This window comes from Grammomys surdaster, unplaced genomic scaffold, assembly GCF_004785775.1.
Source record: "Grammomys surdaster isolate TR1022 unplaced genomic scaffold, NIH_TR_1.0 125167, whole genome shotgun sequence".
Taxonomy (NCBI): domain Eukaryota; kingdom Metazoa; phylum Chordata; class Mammalia; order Rodentia; family Muridae; genus Grammomys; species Grammomys surdaster.
This window is the reverse complement of record NW_021620060.1, coordinates 484,133-507,746: the sequence shown is the minus strand read 5'-3', so window position 1 is coordinate 507,746 and position 23,614 is coordinate 484,133. Positions and strand designations below refer to the sequence as shown.

The window sequence follows — 23,614 nt, the reverse complement described above, 5'->3', positions numbered from 1 at the left end:
AGAGAGAGAGAGAGAGAGAGAGAGAGAGAGAGAGAGAGAGAGAGAGAAGCAAAACACACAAAAACATAAAATAAAAATAAACAAATATATTCTTTAAAAAAAAATCTCACACTCAATTCACTGCTTAAAAAATGGCTGTCAACAGTCTACTTTTATAACCATCTGATGTCAGAAAATGTGCAGCACATGGAAAAGAGTTTTCCTTGAGTATTCTCTTCATTATGGATTTTTCCAGATCCCTTAGAATTAAAAAAAAAAACCCATAATATCCCCAACTAGCATTAACTAGATTTTGTACTTAACGTCTGTGTCACTTCCCGTTATCTTATATCTTACCTTTTCTTTTGGAAATAAATATAGAAAACAGCACTGATGATGAATGGAACAAATAAAAAGATGGATGCAGTTGCAGTTATCTTCCAGCTTAAACAAGGATTTGTGGTACCTGAAAAACACAAACCAGAACATATTATTTCTCTGGTTACACTGAGCTGCTATCTTGGAGCCTTAAATTTCTAAATCTTTCTTGTCTTGCTACAGCTCAATTGACATTCAGATTTACTCCATAAGAGGCTTTGTCATTATCGTGAAATAAAAAATAAGATCCTAAATGGCAGTTGCTACTTGCCTTTATAATTAGGAACGTGCATGCTTTTCAGTGAGGCACTATGGCTTTTCCTTTGACTGCACCAATGTGGTTTTATCTAGCTTTTACTATTCATTTTCAGTAAGACACTACAGAGCCATTTTAGATAGGTAGAAGAGATTGAACATAAAGAATTTAACACAGAAATATGAACTCTTTTCTGAAGGTAATTCTAACAAATACATATGGGATTTCACCAGAATGAGAAATTCACATCCCTAATATTTAACATGAAAATAAGCAAGGCATAACATTTTTCTGAACTGATAGATTGCTTATTATTGACATTTGCATTTTAGTAAATAATTAAAATCAACCATAATAAAATAGAGAATAGATTTATAGAAGATACTTATGGCATTTAATTCATGTAATCCAGTTTTATGAGTTAGGAGAATTGGCCAGCAAAAGGATCTGGCCAACTTTAGTTTCAATAAACAAACATAATACAAATACCTATCTCTAATATTTCCTGAGCATCTTTAAAAACAAGATTAATATAAAATGGTTAAATTAAAAGCAGCAAAAATATTGACATGACCTTCAGTGTGAGAAAACAGACTTAGAAAACATATAACACAACATAAGAATGGGTGGCTAGAGTGAAGACAATTAGTGAAGGAAATGACAGAAGACTTTCACACTATTATTCCCAGATACAACTGAAAAGAAAAAAAACTCTCATAAAATAGGCAATGAAGCAAAGCCTTTGAAAGGACAAGCAATTTTAGTCCACCAACCTCCATGCCTGGGTGGAACAGGGACTTGGGGCTCCTCACCCCCTTCTGCTGAACTGTCATTCATGGAAAGGGGGAAACCTTGCCTGAAGTTGTGTATCCAATACCCTGGTGACACCCAGTCTCCAGTGGATATTGCCACTGATAACCTTGGTTAAAATAAGTGGGTCATGAGACCAAAAGTCATGAACCTGGAAGAGTAAGCCATGGGAATAAGAGGTGTGGGATGGAATGATGGGAGTGGAGAAACATGAGAACGGAGAGGAGAGGAATCAGAATTCATTGATATGTGTGTGAGATTTCCTAATATGTATCTTAACTAATAAAAATGAACAATTTCTAAAAACAAATTTTAAATTTAAAGCTTGCTTCTCAAAAGAAAGGAAAGTACCATCGAAGAACTTGAAGAAAATGTTTATACACTAACCCAGATAATATTAAGAAAAGAAAAAAATCATGGATATTAAGGTCAAGTAAAAAAAAAAACCTAACCTAGATTGTTTAATGTAGTTTAATGAGTTGCTTATAAAATGAAACTATTGAAAGAACTGGAGGAAATTATCCATGAAATGAGAGTACATTCAGAATTTACTGATGCTTAGTGACTCTCTTGGTTCCTGGGCTAATGTGACCAAATTAAGGGAAAGTTACACATTTATCACTAGTTTATAGAATCCAGCTGTCAGTCATCCTATCCTAATATTAGAATAGGTCTCATTAACCAAATTATATCATTGCAGTCTCTCACCACATTCTCGTTATAGTAATTTCATGAGACCTGTCATATACAGGAGTAGGAACATGACTGATAGCCAGAAGTTTACTGCAGTCTGTGTCACCAAGTGGAGGCCTGGAAACTCTTTCAGCTTGTACTGTATAAATGGAAAGAGAAATGCACAGAACTTTCTTGTCCTTCTTTTGATTTTCAATAACCTGCTTGTCTTATCAATGTGTAGTTTGTAGAAAGAAACTATTTTCCTTGATTTTATTCTAGAATTCAGAAAGCACTGTTACAGTTACCTCAAGCATAGTACAATTAGTATTAGTATTTAATCATCTAAGCCTTATTCTCCCTTGGGGAATAATTTGAATCTCTTTATTGTAGATTCTGATAGTGACACTCCTTATATGTCATTTGTTCATAATTAAAACTGAGTTTTATCTCAATGGTGGTCCCAGAGCTTGGCATATAATGTTCAATAAATATGAAGACTCCAGGTTCTTCATACCTGTGTGTTTCAAATTCTAGGATGTTTCCATGGAAAGAGCAGAGGAGGTGAACCCATGTAACACATTTCACCTACTGGCAATCCTTGCTTTGCAAAGGCTAAGGTCTTAAGAAGGGGAATATTTTACTGGAATGGTTGCCTGTTTTCCTTTCTCAAACCTGAAATACATCCCCTAAATTGAAAAAATGTCCAGAAATCAATATCAAGGTATACAAAACTCCAAAGCTCAAAGGGAAAGGTGATGATCTACAGACAGCACAGAGTTAATGAAACCCTGCGGCTTAGTGCTTTGGTGGCCACTAGCAATCCAAGGATAGTTATTTCATACAGGTATTTATAGTTCCAATAATTTGTTCATATATCAATGTAGTAAAGCACATGGGAAGATAGTTACCAGCTCTGTAGGCTATGAAATGGCATTTCTTCTTAACAATAAAAAATAGTGAATGTTGATTGTCTTACTCCAGAATTCCCCGGTACTAGGGAGTTTATTTTGTTGTAAATCAAAATACATCTTGAAAGATAACTAGAAAGAAAGTACAAATTCTCTTCCAGTTTAGAATGTAGAGTTGAGAATATGAGAGAAGACTGCATTAATACTCTTGACTGTTGAAAACTCAGAAAAATCCTTTAATTTGTAAAAGTTTTGCCATTGGTGATTTTTGTTAGGATATTCCTGATATGTTTAAATGTTATTTTATTTTTATACTAGGTTTACTATTAGTAGATTATCCACAATATAGGGTAATAATTATTGATTATCACCAATACCATGATTTACTCAAGCCTGTTAACAGAGATAGTCATTGACAAAGCTCTTAATGGGTGACTTCCACTGCTATTATCTTGATTAATCATGGAGACAATGCTCCTTATTGTGTTGGTAGTGTTAATGAGTTTGAACAAGAAACAAACTGGCAGAACAAGACTTGGGAGGCTTGAAACACAGTAAAACTAGCTTGGCGACAATGGTAATATTGGTAGAAACAAATTATCCTATTAACTGTGCATAAAAGGGGGTTAATGTATAGATAATTAGAAAAAATTAGGATAGAATGATGAGATGTTATGAGTCAGATATAAGAATGAGTCCATTACCATAACTGTATCTCCATATTGTGTTCATAAATTTACCCTAACATGAGAGATTATCAAAATAAAGCCAGATTTTAGAATACAAACAAAATTGTTATTACTCTTTTGAAGGAAGTGATAGAAAACAGTTAATAGAAACCCAGAATCTCCACCATTTAATCTAAGGCTCTGATGATTGAAAATTACAGTCTTCTACTACTGGAAATGGAGGTTCAAAGCTCATCAACTGATGAACAGAATTACAAAACCATGTAGATCAGAGAGCATGGAAATAAAGTTGTAAAACAATAAAAAGGCTGGTGTGAAAAAAGAGTTGTAAAATAATCAAAGTGGTTGTTTTGCAAGTGAATAATAAGGGATGCCTTAAGTTCAAAAGTCACCTAGTTAGCTTGAACCTGAGCTTCTCTGTGTAAATATTAAGAAGATCTGAATAAATTAGTTTAAAAAATTGAACATATCATGAGTCCATCGGCCATAGAGCTAGTAAGAGAAATCACCATCCACGTGTCAAACTCGACATTTAGAAACACATTTCACCAAGAAGGCACTAGCTAAAAAGTTCAAAGTTAAAACTGGGCAGCTGAAAACCCAGTGGAAATATCAGCAATCACACTGAACAATAAAACCTGGAGGTAAATATTGTCCAGGCAAAGAGCCATGGTGTCTACTGGATTAAGTCTCCATAGTTAACAGTCCAGGAAACAGGAATGAAACAGAAAGGCCTTGCTTTTCAAGGACTTAAACATATATTTCCTTTTTTATTTTCAGGGCTAGAGAGCAAACCCAGAGCCCTCCCCATGGGAAACAAGCATTGTCTCACTGAGCCATAGCTCCAGACCTTCCTTTTTTATTGTCAACAAGATTGAGAAAACTATTCCTAACATAAACACTCAGACACAGAAAAGTAAATATCATTTGGAAGACGATATTATAAAACTATTCGCTATAAAATTTTATGTACACAATTTCACTCATATGAAATATATATCATATTCATATCATGTATATGAATGAGTTTCTCATTCTTATATGAAATATAAGTATGATATACGTATACATGTATGTATATGTCTATGTATATATGATACATCGTAGGAGGAGCTAAGGTGGGAGGAGTAAGGAGAGGAAGAGGAGGAATTAGGAGAGGAAGAGGAAAAGGAAGAGGAGGAGCTAGAGAGAGCAGAGATGTAGGAGGATGGAGTACTACACAGGTATGGAGAGCAGTCATGGGGAGCAACTTATAATTAGGCTAGCTAATTGGGATACAACTGTCTTTGTATGGTCATCTTGTTATTAATCATTATCAAGCATATAAAGCCTTTGATTAATCTATAAGAATTAGAGTCTCATTTTCTTACTGGGCCTGCATGGATGGCGGAATGGTCTGGGCAATGCTCATCTTTGCGGAGACAGCATGGAATATTGGCAGAGCCATCTCTCACTCTGGTGTCTCGTCGGTGGCAGGGCTGGTGTTTCTGACTGGCTGTTTCTAGCTGCTGCGTGCACGTGGCCTCCGGCCGAAAAACATAGCACCTGAGCTAGGCAGAGTCGCCGCAGCTTAGATAGTCGGCTGGACCAGAGGCCAATTTTAAATAATTACTACAAATATATATATACATATACATATACATACATATATATGCATATATATGCATATACATATACATATGTATACATATGTTCCTACTTTCTTGAAGTGGGAACATGAGGATTTGATAGTTAGCATTAAAACATATGGAGTATTACATAAAATACCCTTCCTACCTATTATATGGCTATAATTGGTTTTGAACACAGAATAATAAATATTGGCAGTGATATAAACAAAACCCAAATAGACTTACATGGCTGTTAGGAACTTAAAATATTTGACCTCTGGCAGCTGTTGAAAAAATTGGACATTTTATCTATCATATAACCCACAAATGCACTTCTGGGTTCATTATTACCAGGAAGCTGAAAAATATAAATATATGTTTATATAAAACTTTGTGCACAAATGCTCAAGAGGAATTTTTCACAGCAGTCAGAAATATAAATAAGTCAAACAGTCAACTGATGAATTGGTAAATGAAGAGTGGTGCATCTGTACCAGAGAATACTTAGAGACTCATGGAAATTGAATTATTGATACATGGCACCACATGGCTAAACACTAAGAACTCAATATGTGAAAGCAAACACTCCCAAATAGCTACATACAGTAGTATTGCATTTAAAGGAAGTAACCACAGTCAATAAATCCATCAGCACAGAAAATAAATTAGTGGCTGCCAGGCAGTGGAAAAACCACTTGCTTCATTCATTGGGAATTTTTGCCACTGCAAAAGGTGTTTGGTTTCTTCAGGAAGTGGTGGATATGTTCTGTAATTAGATATCCAAGATTATTGCAAAGCAATTAGAAAACACCAACAACCTACAAATTATATGCTCTAATATGCTGACTTCTATCTTAATGAAAACAAATTGCCAAGGGGGGGAAAGACCTTGGCACATTGAGATGTTCTATGATGTTCTTACTAATGACTGTGAACTTTGTAAATATGTTAAAAGTAATTGACTTCCATACTATCAATGAATTAATTGTATAGTGTGTAAGTTTCATGAAAACAAAGTTATTAAAAACAATTGGAACTAAGTGTGGCAGTTCCTGGGGAGGGCCGGCCAACAACTGACCAATGCTGAGGTGGATGCTTGGAGCCAACCATCAGGCTGAACTCAGGGAACCTGGTAGGAGAGCTGGCAGAAGGACTGGAGGAGTGGAGGGGGATTGCAACCCCATTGTAAGAACAACATAGGTTGGCCTGACCACACAGTTCCCCCAGAGACTAGAGCACCAACCAAGGAGTGTACCTAAAGGGATCTTTGGCACTAGATACATATGTAGCAGAGGATGGCCTGCCCCGACAGCAATGAGAGGGGAGGCCTTTGGTCCTGGGGAGGTTTGGTCCAGAGTAGGGAGCAGTGGGGTGGGAGAGTGTGGATGGGTGGGAGAGTACTCTCAAACAGTCAAAAGGGAGGGGGAGGACAGATGTGGGGTGGGAGGATGGAAACCGGGAAGTGGGATATCATGGGATGGGGTGTTGTTGAAGAGGGCAATGGGGAAGTGGGATATCATTTCAGATGCAAACAAATGACTAATAAAAACTTAAAAAGAAAAGAAAAAAATCTGACTAGCCAGGTATAATGGTGCATGCCTTTAATCCAAGCATTTCAGAAGCACAGGCAAGCAGATCTCTGTGAGTTCAAGGCCAGCTTCGTATAAATAGGGATTTCCAGGACAGCTAGAACTACATAGTGAGACCCAGTCTCAACACCACCACCCCCCAAATGAAAATAAGAATATAACAACTAGTGTTCAAGATAGTGTGGGGAAAATGCTTACTCACTGCTAGCGGAGCTACAAATACTTTGGAAATTGCTTTTGAGGCTCCACAAGAAATTAATAAGAGAATTACCAAATAATCCAGCTGTACACTCCCGTGTATCCCAAGGACTTCAGATTCTACCATAGAGATTCTACCATACTTTTATGTCCATGCTTATTGCTGCTATAGTCACAGCTAAGATGTTCATCAACAGATGAATGACTAACAAAAATATGGTATATAATATGTAATGTGATATTATTCAGTTGCAGATCAAATATAAAATCATGGAATTTGTAGAATTCATGAAAAGCATGAACATTAAGCAAGGTAAAAACAAACTCAGAATGACCAAACCCTTATGTTCTGCCTCATTTCTGCCTCATATGTGGAATCTAGACTCCGTGTGTGTGTGTGTGTGTGTGTGTGTGTGTGTGTGTGTGTGCCTAATTGTGGTTAAAGTCTTTAAAAAATCTGGAAAAGAGAATGAGGGAGTAATCTTATTAGGTGATGAGGTGGGATCACGGTGTGGGGACACAGACCTGTGAGTCCTGGAAGAGGATAAATCAAAAGTGAGGTGGCTGGCTATAAGGTAGGTCGCACCTGGGAAAGGCATGGGGAAAATGGGAGGAAAGAAAACCACAGAAATTCACTTTGTTTTAAAATGTCATAATACAATATACTCATTTAGACAAGAAGAGTATTCCTTGTAGACCTCAGCCTAGCATAGTCGTCATCAGAGAGGTTTCATCCAGCAACTGTTAGAAGCTGATGCAGAGACCTACAGGGAAACACTGAACAAAGCTCTGGGAATCTCATGGAATAAAGAAGGGAGGCTGGTAGGAGTCAAAGGAGTCAAGAACATCAGAAGAACATGTCCCACAGAATCAACTACCCAGGGCTTATAGAAGCTCACAATCTGGGGCCTGCATGAGTCTGTACTAGGTCCTCTGCATACATGCTATGGTTGTGTAGCTTAGGGTTGTTGTGGGACTCAGGGCTACCTCTGACTCTTTTGCCTGTTTTTGGAACCCTTTTCTTCCTACCGGGTTGATATGAACCAGCCTTGATATGAGCGTCTGTGCCTGGTCTTATTGTACTCTCGTACGCTGTGTTTGGTTGCTATCCCTGGGAAGCCTGCTCTTTTCTAAAGAAACATGGAGGAGGAGTAGAATTGAAGGAGAGAGAATAAGAGGAAAGATGGGAGGGGAAACTGTGGTTGAGATGTAATATACGAGAGACAAAATAAATAAATTAGTTAATTAATTAAAAACATAAAATTTTAAAGTCAGGAAAAGTGAATGGCTGTCACCAAATTGATGAAAAGAACAAAACTACCTAAGATTAATTGAAATGTTATGAAAAAGGTTTTTTCTTAAACAGTATATGACAGAAAAATAAAAATGGCTATCATTGACTCAAAGAAAAATCAAAAACAAAACTATGAATGAAAAACAAACAAACAAACAACAAACACAGTAAGGCAAATAGTGTGTATATTTAATGAATCCTGTTGCAGCATGCAGGGTTAAGGTGGAGAGTGTCCACAATCTTTGATTTATTTTTTTAAATAGCATCTCCCTCTACAGCACCAGTTATTTTGGTACTCACTATATAGACCTGCTACCTCTGAACCCAAAGAGATCCTTGAGCTTCTACCTCCCAAGTGAAGGGATTAAAGTGTGTGCTACAGTGCCTGTCTTTATTGATTCCTTAATCATATGTGTACTTCATACTGATTTACTTCTTCAAAAATAGCTGACTTGTATGAATACTTTTCATAATAGGTTTTTTAAAGATAAATATTTCCTCTTTCTTTCATGTGTGTATATGTATGTGTAGGTCTGTGCATGTGTAAGTATGTGCTTGCTTGAGTATGGGTATATGTGTGTACATGTACATACTATGGAAGCCAGAGAGAAACCAGAAAAGCTATCCCAACTTATGGTTTTGTTAACATTATTTTATTTATCTTAGAGAATTTAACTGAGAGCAGAGGATTACTGATTATTCTAGACTTTTTGGCCAGTGAGTGAGTCCTCAGGATTTACTTCTGCTTGCCTATTCAGTGATGGAATTAAAAGCACACATCCACAACAGGCTTTTTATGTGGGCATCAAACTTGGGCTCTGTACTTTCATGATAAACATTTTACAAGACTAAGTTGTTTCCCCAGCATCAGCTGTCCCCTTTAACTTCATTGTCGCTTTTACTTACTTGTTTGATTGACTGGCAGAGGGACTATCTTCTCTTCGTATCTCACGGGGTGAGTCATGGACACAACCAGGTCCCGGAGACCTAGGGACCTCGCAGTTTTCAAAGAGATGTTGTAGATTTTAGTGACAGTCACTGTGGCATTGGCGTTCTGAGAAAAGTACTCTTGTGGTGGGTGCACTGCCACTTGTGAAGGGTAAATGGAGATCCTGGGAGCAGGCTTTCCCACAGCTGAACAATGGAGATTATGAAGATCTTCAGAGCCAGGGGCAGACTGCAGTTCAGTTACTAGCTCAGATACAGCTGAGGCAAACAGAGGGAAACAAAATTACTACTACAAAAGCAAGTCATCCTAAATCCTCTGCTGTGAGAGCATGGCATGTCCCCCAATTTCTATATGACACACAAATGCTGAAAACTCATCCCTATCTGATACCTCCTGACTGATGTAACAAAACCTCCAATATCGTTTCCTCTGCCCACTGACTGATGTTTCAACTTCCATACATCTATAAATTTTATTACACGCATCCTCAGCACTTTACATAATAGCCTAATACGGAACTCATGTTACTAGTACTGTGACTTTGCTTATTTGAAGAGTGGGGAATAATAATTCCCTTAGCTTTCACCTTCCACTCTTCTTCTCTGGGTTCTCTATCTTTTCTCACATCTTCTTCTCCATTTAGTGACAACATTCTGATACCCTTCTGGGATTTCTCCACTAAATGCACTGCAGCATAGTTTACAGAAATGACGTGAGGTAGGAGATGGTGCTGTCTGAGTGCACCATGTCCATTGGTCTCTGTTATTTTTCTTCTGTCTAAATAAGTTGGATTAATCATCATCAGCTTTTTATTGTATAACTTTCTTTTTCTGGACAACGTCCTTGAGAACTATAACTCCATGATGTATAATAATGGGACCCTTGAGGAAAAGGTTATATACTTAAAATGGTAAGGCAGGTTTGTACTCCATGGCTGCCTTGTGGAAAAGTGTTAAACAGACACTTGTAGCAGGCTTCATCTTCAAATGTCACTCCTTGGATAGTCATGAAGGAGACACTGGGTTCCAGGAACTTGCACTGCAGCCTGTTTACATATGGTGAGAGAATCTTTTCTCCATATTTATGGCTGTAAGTGCCAATATTATGAGGCAAAGAGCCTTGGATTTTCTGCCAGGTAACTTGCAAAACATTTGCCAGATTTGTCAAGTTGCAGAAGAGGGTCACGTTTCTTCCCAGGACAGCTGTTTCATAATTCTTATGCTTTATTCTCTGTGAAGACTCTGAAAAAATGAGGTTCAGCGTTAAGGAAAATATAGATGCGTACTACCCCAGAGGACATAACAACATTTCTCTTTGCCCTTATGGTCACCATTTTATTTGCCTCTTCTACACAATAGGAAATGACACACTCTAGGCTGAGGATGTGACTACAAGCAAGTTTGTATCAAATTGTTTTCCAAAACTGCATGGAAACTAAGCTTCACAAAATCACAAGGAGCCTCTTAAATACATGAGGCACATTTGTTAGAGAAACTCTCTGTTCATCAGGATGTTCTGGGCTCATGTTTTACATGAGCTGATCTGTAGGACTGAGGTCTTCTAGCATGATTTTACTTTCCTGGAACTCAGCATTTTCATCTCCATAACAGCCTTAACTAACACAGGGTTGAATCAAATAAGAACACAAGGTCATCTGACAGTTAAAACCACTTCAAATAGTTTAGTTTTCATAAGTAGTTTGTTCCTTGCCTTTAGGGAAAGGTTATTTACACGAGAAAACCCAAATTAGCAATATAAATAAATAAATAAATAAATAAATAAATAAATAAATAAATAAATGGAGGAGGAGGGAAGGAAGGAAGGAGAAAGAAAGAGAGAGAGAAAGAGAGAGAGAGAGGAAGGAAGGAAGGAAGGAAGGAAGGAAGGAAGGATAAAAGGAAGAAAGAAAGAATCAAGCTGTTCACCACTGATTCTGTAACAGTTTCTACACAGCATAGCCCCTTATCAGCATTTGTTCCCAGGTTCCCTTTCTCTTTATAGTCAGAACTATACAATGAGAGAGATCTTTCTCATTATGCATTTTATTTACTAACTCATTCTTTACTGGTGCTAGGGGTTGCCTTTGTGCTAATAAAAAGCTTTATCATTAAACCTCAGCCCCTTCTTTTCTTTTCTTTTTTAATTGGTTATTTTATTTATTTACATTTCAAATGTTATCCCCCTTTCCAGTTTCCCCTTCATAAGCCCTTCCCCCACTCTCCTTCTCCCTGCTTCTATGGGGGTGCTTCCCCACCCACTCCTGCCTCACAGCCCTAGCATTCTTGTATGATGGGACATTGATCTTGTACAGGACCAAGGGCCTCCCCTTCGAATGATGCCAGATAAGGTCATCCTCAGCTAGATATGCAGCTGGAGCCATGAGTCATTCCATTGTACTCTTTGGTTGGTAGTTTAGTCCCTGGGAGCTCTGGGGGTCTGGTTGGTTGATATTGTTCTTCCTATGGGGTTGCAATCCCCTTCAGCTCCTTCAGTCTTTCCCCTATCTCATCTATTAGGGTCCCCATGCTTGATCTAATGGTTGGCTGTGAGCATCTGCATCTATATTGGTCAGGCTCTGGTAGAGCCTTTCAGGGGACAGCTTTACCAGGCTCCTTTTACCAAGAGCTTCTTGACTTCAGCAACAGTATGTTAACCCCTCTTTTGAGTTAACCATGTTGTTTTGATTCCTCTCCTCAAATATCTTCTTTAAAGATTATAGTCTAGGTTTTTAATTATGCTTGTAGTGGGGATATGTGCCCTTGAGTATCAAAAGAAGATAAGGGGGCTTTAGATCCCCTGGAGCTTGATAGGTAGGTACTTATGAGCCTGGTGATGTGGGTGCTTCCAATAGAACTGGGGTCCTCCAAGAAAGTATTGTTTGCTCTTCACTCTTAACCACTGAGCAATCTCTGTAGACCACTAAACCCAATTCGTAAAGGTTCATCATAGATGTATATAATCACCTAAATATGAAAAAAAACTGATAGTTTAAATGCCATTTTTTAGTCACTCAGTATGAGCAGAAAATAATAGGATGATATTACATAAATTCTTAAATTAGGTCAGCTTACAATGATAGACAAATACATAAAACAGATTATATAACAAAAACATCTTAATGAACATGAAGAGTCTTGAGACAAGTCAGTCTCAAATTTAAACAGGTATGCTACTCAACTGTGAACACAGCCACAGTTCCAAGAAACAGACAGATGTTGTAAAGAGATCTGTTGTGTCTAGCAGGACTGCTACCTTTACACTTATATAGAACAGACATATTTACAGGAAACTATCTAGTTTCAGCAAGGTGTGGACACCTCTGGAGCTATGTGTCCACTGTCATTCACACCCTTTCCCCCATTTTCTATTGTCATTGTTTCAAATATGTTCACACTACACGATTTGCTAGCTGTGAGTTTATGTACATCTATGATTAACACACAGAACCAAGCACACATCCCTCTTAACTACTTGTGAAATAGTAAATGGCCTGCAAGGTAGTATTTATTTACCATTGATTTCCAGATAAATATCTGCAAAAGAAAATAGAATTACCTGATTCTTGTGCACAGAGAGGGAGCATTAAGAGATGGAGAATGCAATGGAGGAAAAAGTCCATTGCATTTGTTGGTGGGAAGTCTTCACTAACAGTCACAATACCTTGTTTCCTAGCTGAACTTCCAAGGGAGACTGTAATATTCTCCTATTTCCCCCACACACACCAAAGCAAGGTTATTCATTAACCCATGCGCTATCAGCACCTGTTTGAGTTCTTTTGATTTTTCAAAAGATTTATCTATTTATTTTATGTATGTGACCATATATAAAATGACACACCAGAGATGGCATAGGATCCAATTATACAAAGTTGTGAGGCACCATGCAGTTGCTGGGAATTGAACTCATGACCTTTGGAAGAATAGCTAGTGCTCTTAACCACTGAGCTATCTCTCCAGCCCCTGCTTTTGAACTTTTATCCTTTTTTTTGTATTGGATATTTTATTTACATTTCAGATGTGATCTCCTTTCCCCCCTTTCCCCCACCTTATCAAGGAACCCCCATAGAATCCCCCTCCTCTTGGTTCTATGAGGATGTGCTCGACCCACCCACCCACTCCCACCTCCCCACCACGAATTCCCCCATACTGGGGCATCAGTGGACCAAGGACTTCCTGTTCCACCTATGTCTGACACTGTCATCCTCCCCTACATATAGAGCTGGAGCCATGGGTCTCCCCCTATGTGCTCACAGGCTGGTGGTTTAGGCCCTGGGAGCTCTGGTTGGTTGGTATTGTGGCTTTCCCCATGGGACCACAAACTCTTTCAGCTCCTTCACTCTTCTCTCTTACTCCTCCATTGGGAACCCCATGATCAGTTCAATCGTTAGCTGTGAGCATCTGCCTCTGTATTTGTCAGGCTCTGGCAAACCTCTAAGGAGACAGCTATATCAGACTCCTGTCAGCATGCACTTCCTGACATCTACATCAGCGTCTACCTTTGGTGACTGCACATAGGATGGATATCCAGGTGGAATAGTCTCCAGACAACCCCTCCTTCAGATTCTGTTCCACTCTTTGGCTCCATATTTGCTCCCAGGAGTATTTTGCTACTCCTTCTAAGAAGGACCAAAGCACCCACAATTGGTCTTCCTTCTTTGTGAGCTTCATGTGGTCTGTGAGTTGTATCTTGGGTATTGTGAGCTTTTGGACTAATATCCAGTTATCAGTGAGTGTATACCATGTGTGTTTTCTTGTGATTGGGTTACCTTACTCAGGATGATATTTTCTAGTTCCATCCATTTGCCTAAGAATTTCATGAATTCATTGTTTTTTAATAGCTGAATAATACTCCATTGTGTAAATGTACCACATTTTCTGTATCCATCCCTCTGTTGAAGGACATCTGGGTTCTTTCCAGCTTCTGGCTATTATAAATAAGGCTTCTATGAACATAGTGGAGCTTGTGTCCTTGTTATATGTTGGAGCATCTTCTGAGTATGTGCCCAGGAGTGGTATAGCTGGGTCCTCAGGTAATGCTATGTCCAATTTTCTGAAGAACCTCCAGACTGATTTCCAGAGGGGTTGTACCATCTTGCAACCTCACCAACAATGGAGGAGTGCTCCTCTTTCTCCGCATCCTTGCCAGCATCTGCTATTACCTGAGTTTTTGATTTTAGCCATTCTGACTGGTGTGAGGTGGAATCTCAGGGTTGTTTTGATTTGCATTTCCCTGATGACTAAGGATATTGAACATTTCTTTAGGTACTTCTCAGCCGTTCGAGTTTCCTCAGTTGAGAATTCTTTGTTTAGCTCTCTACTCCATTTTTAATAGGGTTATTTGGTTGTCTGGAGTCTAATTTCTTGAGTTCTTTGTATATATTGCATATTAGCCCTCTGTTGGATGTGGGATTGGTAAAGATCTTTTCCCAATCTGTTGGTTGCTGTTTTGTCCTATTGACAGTGTCCTTTGCCTTACAGAAGCTTTGCGATTTTATGAGGTCCCATTTGTCAATTCTTGATCTTAGAGCATAAGCCATTGGTGTTCTATTCAGGAACTTTTCCCCTGTGCCCAGGTATTGGAGAGTCTTCTCCACCCTCTCTTCTATTAGTTTCAGTGTATCTGGTTTTATGTGGAGGTCCTTTATCCACTTAGACTGGAGCTTTGTACAAGGAGATAAGAATGGATTGATTTGTATTCTTCTACATGCTGACCTCCAGTTGAACCAGCACATTTTTAGAAAATGCTGTCTTTTTTTTCCACTGGACAGTTTTAGCTACTTTGTCAAAGATCAAGTGACCATAGGTGTGTGGGTTCATTTCTGGGTCTTCAATTCTATTCCATTGATCTTCCTGATTGTCTCTGTACCAATATCATGCAGTTTTTATCACTATTGCTCTGTACTACAGCTTGAGATCAGGTATGGTTTTTCTCCTAGAAGTTCTTTTATTGTTGAAAATAGTTCTCACTAACCTGTGGTTTTGTTATTCCAAATTCATTTGCAAATTGCTCTTTCTATCTCTGTAAAGAATTGAGTTGGAATTTTGATGGGGATTGCATTGAATCTGTAGATTGTTTTTGTCAAGGTGACCATTTTTTCCTATATTAATCCTACCAATCCATGAGCATGGGAGATCTTTCCATCTTGTGAGACCTTCTTGAATTTCTTTTTTCAGAGACCTGACGTCCTTGTCATACAGATCTTTCACTTGCTTGGTTAGATTCACACCAAGGTATTTTACATTGTTTGTGACTATTGTGAAGGATGTCATTTCCCTAATTTCTTTCTCAGCCTGTTTATCCTTTTAGTAGAGGAAGGCTACTGATTTGTTTGAGTTGATTTTATATCCAGCCACTTTGCTGAAGTTGTTTATCAGGTTTAGGAGTTCTCTGGTGAAAGCTTTAGGGTCACTTAAGTATACTGCCATATCATTTGCAAATAATGAAATTTTGACTTGTTCCTTTTCTATTTGTATCCCTTTGACTTCCTTTTGTTGTCTAATTACTCTGGCTAGGACTTCCAGTACTATATTGAATAGGTAGGGAGAAAGTAGGCAGCCTTGTCTAGTCCCTGATTTTAGTGAATTGCTTCAAGTTTCTCTCCATTTAGTTTGATGTTTGCTACTGGCTTGCTGTATATTGCTTTTACTATGTTTAGGTATGGCCCTTGAATTCCTGATCTTTCCAAGACTTTTATCATGAAGGGATGTTGAATTTTGTCAAATACTTTCTCAGCATCTAGTGAGATGATCATGTGGTTTTTTTCTTTTAATTTGTTTATATAGTGGATTTCATTGATGGATTTCCTAATATTGAACCATCCCTGCATTCCTGAGATAAAGCCCACTTGATCACGATGGGTGATTGTTTTGATGTGTTCTTGGATTCGGTTTGCAAGGATTTTATTGAGTACTTTTCCATCAATACTCATAAGGGAGATTGGTCTGAAGTTTTCTTTCTTAGTTGGGTCTTTGTGAAGTTTAGGTATGAGTGTGATTGTAGTTTCATAGAATGAATTGGGTAGTGTTCCTTCTGTTTCTATTTTGTGGAATAGTTTGAAGAAAATTGGTATTAGGTCTTCCATGAAGGTCTGATAGAATTCTGCACTAAAATCATCTGGTCCTGGGCTTTTTTTTTGGTGGGGAGACTTTTAATGACTGCTGTTTCTTTAGGGGTTATAGAACCATATAGATGGTTTATTTGCTCCTGATTTAACCTGGGTACCCGGTATCTGTCTAGAAAATTGTCCACTTCATCCAGATTTTCTAGCTTTGTTGAGTATAGGCTTTTGTAGTAGGATCTGTTGATTTTTTGAATTTCCTCAGTTTCCGTTGTTATGTCTCCTTTTTCAGCTCTGATTTTATCAATTTGGATACTGTCTCTGTGGCCCTCTGGTTAGTCTGGTTAAGGGTTTATATATCTTGTTGATTTTCTCAAAGAACCAGCTCCTGGTTTTCTTGATACTTTATATAGTTCTTTTTGTTTCTACTTGGTTGATTTCAGCCCTGAGTTTGATTATTACCTGCTGTCTACTCCTCTTGGGTGTATTTGCTTCTTTTTGTTCTAGAGCTTTTAGGTGTGCTGTCAAGTTGTTAGTGTATTCTTAGTCCAGTTTCTTTTTGTAGGCACTTAGAGCTATGAGTTTTCCTCTTAGAACTGCTTTCATGTAGTCCCACAAATTTTGGTACGATGTGTCCTCATTTTCATTAAATTCTAAAAAGTCTTTAATTTCTTTCTTTATTTCTTCCTTGACCAAGTCATCATTGAGTAGAGCATTGTTCAGTTTCCACATGCATGTGGGCTTTCCACTGTTTTTGTCATTATTGAAGACCAGCCTTTGTCTGTGGTGATCTGATAGGATGCAAGGGATTATTTCAATTTTCTTGTATCTGTTGAAGCCTATTTTGTGACCAATTATATGGTCTATTTTAGAGAAAGTACCATGAGGTGATGAAAAAAGTTATATTCTTTTGTTTTAGAATGAAATGTTCTATAGATATCTGTTAGATCCATTTGGTTCATAACTTCTGTTAATTTCATTGTGTCTCTGTTTAGTTTCTGTTTCCATCATCTGACCATTGCTGAGAGTGGGGTATTGAAATCCCCCACTATTATTGTGGGAGGTGCAATGTGTGCTTCGAGCTTTAGTAAAGTTTCTTTTATGCATGTGGGTGCCCTTGCATTTGGAGGATAGATATTCAGAATTGAACATTCATCTTGGTAGATTTTTTCCTTTGATAGAGTATGAAGTGTCCTTCCTTATCTTTTTTTATTTCTTTTGGTTGAAAGTCGATTTTATTTAATAGTAGAATGGCTACTCCAGCTTGTTTCTTGGGACCATTTGCTTGGAAAATTGTTTTCCATTCTTTTACTCTGAGGTAGTGTCTGTTTTTGTTACTGAGGTGCGTTTCTTGTATGCAGCAAAATTCTGGGTCCTGTTCGTGTATCCAGTCTGATAGTTTGTGTCTTTTTACTGGAGAATTGAGTCCATTGATGTTAAGAGATATTAAGGAAAAATGATTGTGGCTTCCTGTTATTTTTGTTATTAAAGGTGGAATTATGTTTGTGTAGCTATCTTCTTTAGGATTTGTTGGAAGATTTCTTTCTTGCTTTTTCTAGGTTGTAGTTTCCCTCTTTGTGTTGGAGTTTTCCATCAATTGTCCTTTGAAGTGCTGGATTTGTGTGAAGATATTGTGTAAATTTGGTTTTGTCATGGAAGATCTTGGTTTCTCTGTTTATGGTAATTGAGAGTTTTGCTGGGTATAGTAGTCTGGACTGGCATTTGTGTTCTCTTAGGGTCTGTATGATATCAGTCCAGAATCTTCTGACTTTTATAGTCTCTGGTGAGAAGTCTGGTGTAATTCTTATAGGTCTGTCATTATATGTTACTTTACCTTTTTCCCTTACTGTTTTTAGTATTTTTTCTTTGTTTTTTGCATTTGATGTTTTGATTATTATGTGACAGGAGGAATTTCTTTCCTGGTCTAGTCTATTTGGAGTTCTGTATGCTTCTTGTATGTTCATGGCCATTTCTTTCTTTAGGTTAGGGAAGTTTTCCCCTATAATTTTGTTGAAGATATTTACTAGCCATTTGAGTTGGGAAATCTTCACTCTTATCTATACCTGTTATCCTTAGGTTAATTCTTCTCATTGTGTCCTGGATTTCATGGAAGTTTTGGGTTAGGAGCTTTTTCATTTTGCATTTTCTTTGACAATTGTGTCAATGTTTTCCATGGTACCTTCTGCACATGAGATTCTCTCTTCTATATCTTGTATTCTGTTGGTGATGCTTGCATCTACAACTCCTGATCTCTTTCCTAGGTTTTCTATCTCCAGGATAGTCTCCCTTTGAGATTTATTTATTGGTTCTATTTCCATTTTTAGATCCTGGATGATTTTGTTCAATTCCTTCACCTGTTTGGTTGTGTTTTCTTGCATTTCTTTAAGGGATTTTTGTGTTTCCTCTTTAAGGAATTCTACCTGCTTACCTTTGTTCTCCTGTACTTCTTTAAGGGAGTTATTTATGTCCTTCTTAAAGTCCTCTATCATCATCATGAGAAGTGATTTTAATTCTGAATCCTGTTTTTCTGGAAGTTCATCAAGTTTGGATCAGGGTGGAAGGTCTCAGTGACATGCTGTGGCTTAGCCAAATCTGGGTCACAAATCTAGCTGGGAGAAAGTGACCTCCAAGGGCAAAGGGCCACTCAAGGAGATTGTCAAAGGTACCTGGCAACACATGAATATAGACGGAGGTGTGTCCTCACCACTGCCATTGCCCTTAAGGAATGTAGAAACCTGCAACTTGTAACAGTACTTATGTGTATAGAAGAAGGGGCTGAAGCACTCCAGGTTAGTCTTGGCCTTGGCATCTTCTGGGCAACACCCATAGCTGCCAATATTCCAGATGAGCACTCCATCACTGCCTATGGATAGCTCTTCCAGCTCTCTCCACAGCTCCTGCAGCTCTGCCACTGCCAGCTCACAAGGGCACACATCATAGCCAGATATGGCTTTACGCTCTCCTCCACATGACATCCCATTGTCAGCTTAGGGCACCTGTCTTTATAGCCAGACTCTTTGAAAGGGCAGAACACAAAGGCAGTGCTGCAGCTATCCTTCAGATGGGTAGGCAGGTCCTCCTGATCCACAGTGCCTACTCCACATTGATTGGAGCAGGGAACAGGCAGGCATGGGCACCTGTACTGGTGGCTGTGGATGGAGTCATAAACTCCTTGGTACAGTAGGCATAAGGCTCAGTACACTTGGTGCTAGGGGCCAGCCCCGGCTTGGGGGGCGGGGTATCTTTTTCTTTCTTCTTCTTGTCGGTTCTTCTTGAGGGAGCTGAGGGGGAAGAGCATCAGTGGAGGTAAGACTTGGTCTTACGAGATTCTGGGGTAAGACTTTGTCATAGGAGATATTTAGGGTTGCTGTATAATAAAAGTTTACTTATCTAAGTTACAATGCTACTGTAGCTGACTTGCCTTTTGTGATACTTTGAAGCCAGAAACTGCAGTTTTTATCACTTACCACCTCATCCTAAAACCAGCAAAGGATTAAGTAAATAGCCTTTGCACTATCTCAGTAGGAACTGCTGGACTCTAACTTATGCCTGCTAGTCTGAGGTCGCAGGAAGAAAAGACACTTAGAGAAGTTATTATAGAGTTTATTACTAAATGTAAAAAGTTTACTATGAACGCTATCTAATGGGAAAAATGGAAAGGTCCTAAGTGGGCAAATGGAAAACATTCTAATAAGGGAAAAATTCTAAGGGAAAAAATTTAGGCAGAGGAAAAGGAAAGGAAAGGATGAATGAACTAACTACTACCTTTGTCTTTGTCTTCAGTACTTATACATCTTTCAGAATACATGATCACATGTTACAAAGTTCATCACAGTTCACATCAAAAACCACATCATAAATTGAAATAGAAGTTTACAACAGAGACTGTTTACATGCATATCCATTAGGAGTAATTTTGTGACTAAACATTCATCACCTATCTAGCTCCACAGGTTCACCGAAGGTGTAAAACTATAACTAAGTTATTAGTGAAGTTTTGTATAGATAAACTCAGGCAATATTTTATCTTCTGTCCTAGCATCTATAATAAATCATTAGTCACAGATTATATAATAATCAAAGGCAAGCCATTTCAGGATGATCACTTGCTAGTTATTAGCTTGTCCCATTATGGCTTGTGACAACTCGGGGCACCCAGAAGTGGCATGCTGGGCCGACAAGTCACCTCATTTGTTCTCACAGCACACACTCTTTTGGGGCCACACATCCCCATGACTCTCATAGGCCTCCCCACTGAAGTCACAGACACAAAATTCACATTGGAGGCTGTGCTTAGGGCAGTCCTGCTGCAGGTGGGCTGGCAGGTCACACCGGCTCATCTTGGCCAGGCAGCAATTCTGGCAGGGGACAATGTTGAAGCTACAAGTGTTTAAGTGGTCCTGTAGATGGCGAAATAGTCCACTCCAGCAGCAGCTCTCCTCACTGTGGATGCAGCATATAGCCAAGCCTCCAGCTCAGTGTCTGGGTAGATCTTTGCATAGTCCAGAGGAAGCTGGTCCTCAGGACATTTGAAGACTCATTCACTGAGGAATGCCTGCAGGCAGGTGTGGCAGAAGCAGTGGCCGCAGGTAGATACCTGCTCAGGCTCGGGTTTCCCACACAGTGGGAACAGCTACTGCTGCTTGGGCTTCTCCAGAAACTTGTAGTCAAAGCCGGGCATGGCAGGCTGGAGGCAGGCACAGGCGAGCGGGGCCAGGCACGCGGCAGTCCCACAGCCTGTCCCTTGCTCAGGCTGTGTTTCCCCCTATTCTATCTTTATAGAAGAAGGATATCTATCTTTATAATTCTATCTTTAATAGAAGAAAGTCAATCAATCCTTATAATTTCCACTTAAATGCTTAGTCGAAATAATCTTAAACTTTTATTTCTTTAAAACTTTATAAGTAGTTTATCTGGTTTAAAATCCTTTCGTGGTTTCTTTGACCAACTGCGAAAATGGGTTTACACTGTTAACTTGTGGAGATAATTCCCTTCAATGACTTCCTGTTGTTTGGAGCTGTCAGGAGGTATAAGGCTAGGAATGCTTCTCACACATCCACAAGGACAATGTAAAGGGGCCTCCTCTGCAGTTTCCAGTCTCTCGTTTCTCTGTTCATTCCTTCTCCTAGGCTCCCAAAAATATCGTGTGAGTCAGAACATGTCAAATGACCTAGAGTTTGATAGCATTACAAACTTTCTCCCAAAATCTTTTCTTAGAATACTGTGATGAATGTTTTGAATCTCTACTAGCCTAAATTAGAATATACTACAGGTTCTGTTCCTCAAGAGAACACTGACAAATATAAGCAAGAATGTATAAATAGTGTGTTTCTACTCGGACAAAAAGGTATCCTGGAATTCAGAAGCCCAAGAACCACACAGCTCTGAAAGAAGGCGTCCTGAGACACAGTGTCCCAGGAACCACCCGGCTCTGGGGAGAAGCCTCCTCCTCAAAGGCACTGCAGCTGCCAGGGGAGGGAATCCCCAGTTGAGCTGAAGAGTCCAGGAGCCTCAAGCCCTGCCTCATTTCTTAGCTCCTTCCCTTCTTCTCTTCATTGCTTCTTGCTTCTTCTGATGAAAGAGTCGTACCTAGCAGCAAATCTCATGGAAGAGATTTATTGGAAGGTCCAACGTATTGAGGGATGAATCCAGGATGGTTGCTCTCTGCTCCCGGAAGCAGACAGCAGGGAACTGGACAGGGATTGTATACAATTTGTTCAGGGGCCGAGCTTTTCAGGGAAGAGATTGTCAGAATGTGGATTGGTGGCATTTTAAGTCCTGAGCTTGGGTAGCTCAGAGAACAGTGGCTTTTTTCAACCCCCCTTCTCTGCATCAGGCCCATAGGTTAAGGTGGGAAATCTTTCTGACAGCAGGAGGTTTTGGCTAAGGTGCCATCTCTGTGGGGCTGCTCAGGGAGGCTGGAAGGGAGGTGCTGCCGCTTTCCAGCTGGAAAAGACAGTTCCTGTAGTGGTGTTTCACTGAAGCTGTAGGCTGAGACAGGAAAGGTGTTACTGTGGACAGACAGCTCTTGAGGGGCAGTTCCTGCTGAGGCAGGAAACATGTTGCCACTGTGGATAGTTCCTGTGACAACTGCAGAAGACTGAGGAGATATGGTGCTGCCATTTTTGACAGCTTCTACTGAAGCATCTTACAAACACTATAGGCTAGAGTGGAAAGGAGGGGCTGACAGCTGCTTTGAGGGATTTTGCAACACACTGCTTAGAGACTCCTTGTCTTGATTGCATTCTTCTGTTCCCAGAACCAAAAGCTTCAAATAATTCTGCATTCAAAATATCTATAACCTCATCCTATCCAGAATACTTCCTTTTACTTGAATGTAGAGAAAACACTATCCGTGTGTTCATAGCCAGAAACCCACTATACCACAGCTTAAATGTACATAATACGTTTACTGTATTTACATTTAATGTAAATAATAATTTACTGGAGGATACTTTTCTCAATCCCTCATTATTTTTCTAAATAAGAATAGCTTTAAAAGTTTCAATGCCTTTAATACACAGAAAATGGATGCTGTTTCTATGAGCCAATCAAGTCAGGAGTTATGAACCTCCAGCCAGTAGGCACATGGCAGGGGCGGGGCTTGGAACAAGTAACTGTCAGTGAGGTTGCAGTTGGTTTTGGACAGTTGTGGAGTGAGAGGAAGTTTCTTAGCCTCCACTTCTCACATTCTACAGGACACTCCTGTGCGCTGATGGTGAGATGGTGAGCCCTCCTGTTGATTCTCTTTCTGGAAGTTGACTGGTACTTGGTCTCTGAATCTCCTCTGTTGGAGGATCAAAGGAAACCACAGCATTTAGCTTTAGAGTTGACTCCTCCATCTAGGTTCTTGTGCCTTTCTCATTACAACCAAAGACTCTCCCTAAGATCAATTGCCTCAGGGTGAATTTCTGCCTCGACCCTCCACCATTAAACTTTTTATATCAGTTCTTGAGAAACTACTCACCACCAAATGGATAATAACTTCCTATTGGAGAGGTACCAAGTAGTCATGCCCTAAAAGAAAGTGGGGTGGAGGATTGTGAACCTGGGCTGTTCGTTATGAGTTACCAGCATTACTGAGTAGAACTCCCTCCCTGTTCATGGTCAGTGAGTAGGAAGGCCGTTTAATGGCTCAGAGTTCACTAAGCAAACATTGGGAACCCAAGTTGTATCCAACCCCAATTGTGAGGCTTGTATTTCATAGCTTGGTCAGATGAGT

At 39.2% G+C, this 23,614-nt stretch overlaps 2 protein-coding genes and 1 pseudogene across 2 annotated transcripts in view; 1 reads left to right on the top strand and 2 right to left on the bottom strand.

Moving 5' to 3' along the window:
- The window catches only part of LOC114637072 (OX-2 membrane glycoprotein-like), a 25,839-nt gene extending 12,921 nt beyond the window's left edge, over positions 1-12,918 (bottom strand). Inside the window, exons 1-4 of the mRNA XM_028785209.1 lie at positions 12,891-12,918; positions 10,238-10,576; positions 9,293-9,592; positions 337-445 (exon numbers count right to left, since the gene is read on the bottom strand). Of these exons, the coding sequence (XP_028641042.1) occupies positions 337-445; positions 9,293-9,592; positions 10,238-10,576; positions 12,891-12,918 (776 nt within the window). The remainder of the gene's footprint in view (positions 1-336; positions 446-9,292; positions 9,593-10,237; positions 10,577-12,890) is intronic.
- A 5,980-nt stretch (positions 12,919-18,898) lies between these two features.
- Positions 18,899-21,073, bottom strand: LOC114637071 (annotated as a pseudogene).
- Positions 21,074-22,992: 1,919 nt separating this feature from the next.
- Positions 22,993-23,614, top strand: part of Slc9c1 (solute carrier family 9 member C1) — a 75,280-nt gene continuing 74,658 nt past the window's right edge. The window contains exon 1 of the mRNA XM_028785241.1: positions 22,993-23,110. The gene's annotated coding sequence lies outside the window, so the exon portion shown is untranslated. The remainder of the gene's footprint in view (positions 23,111-23,614) is intronic.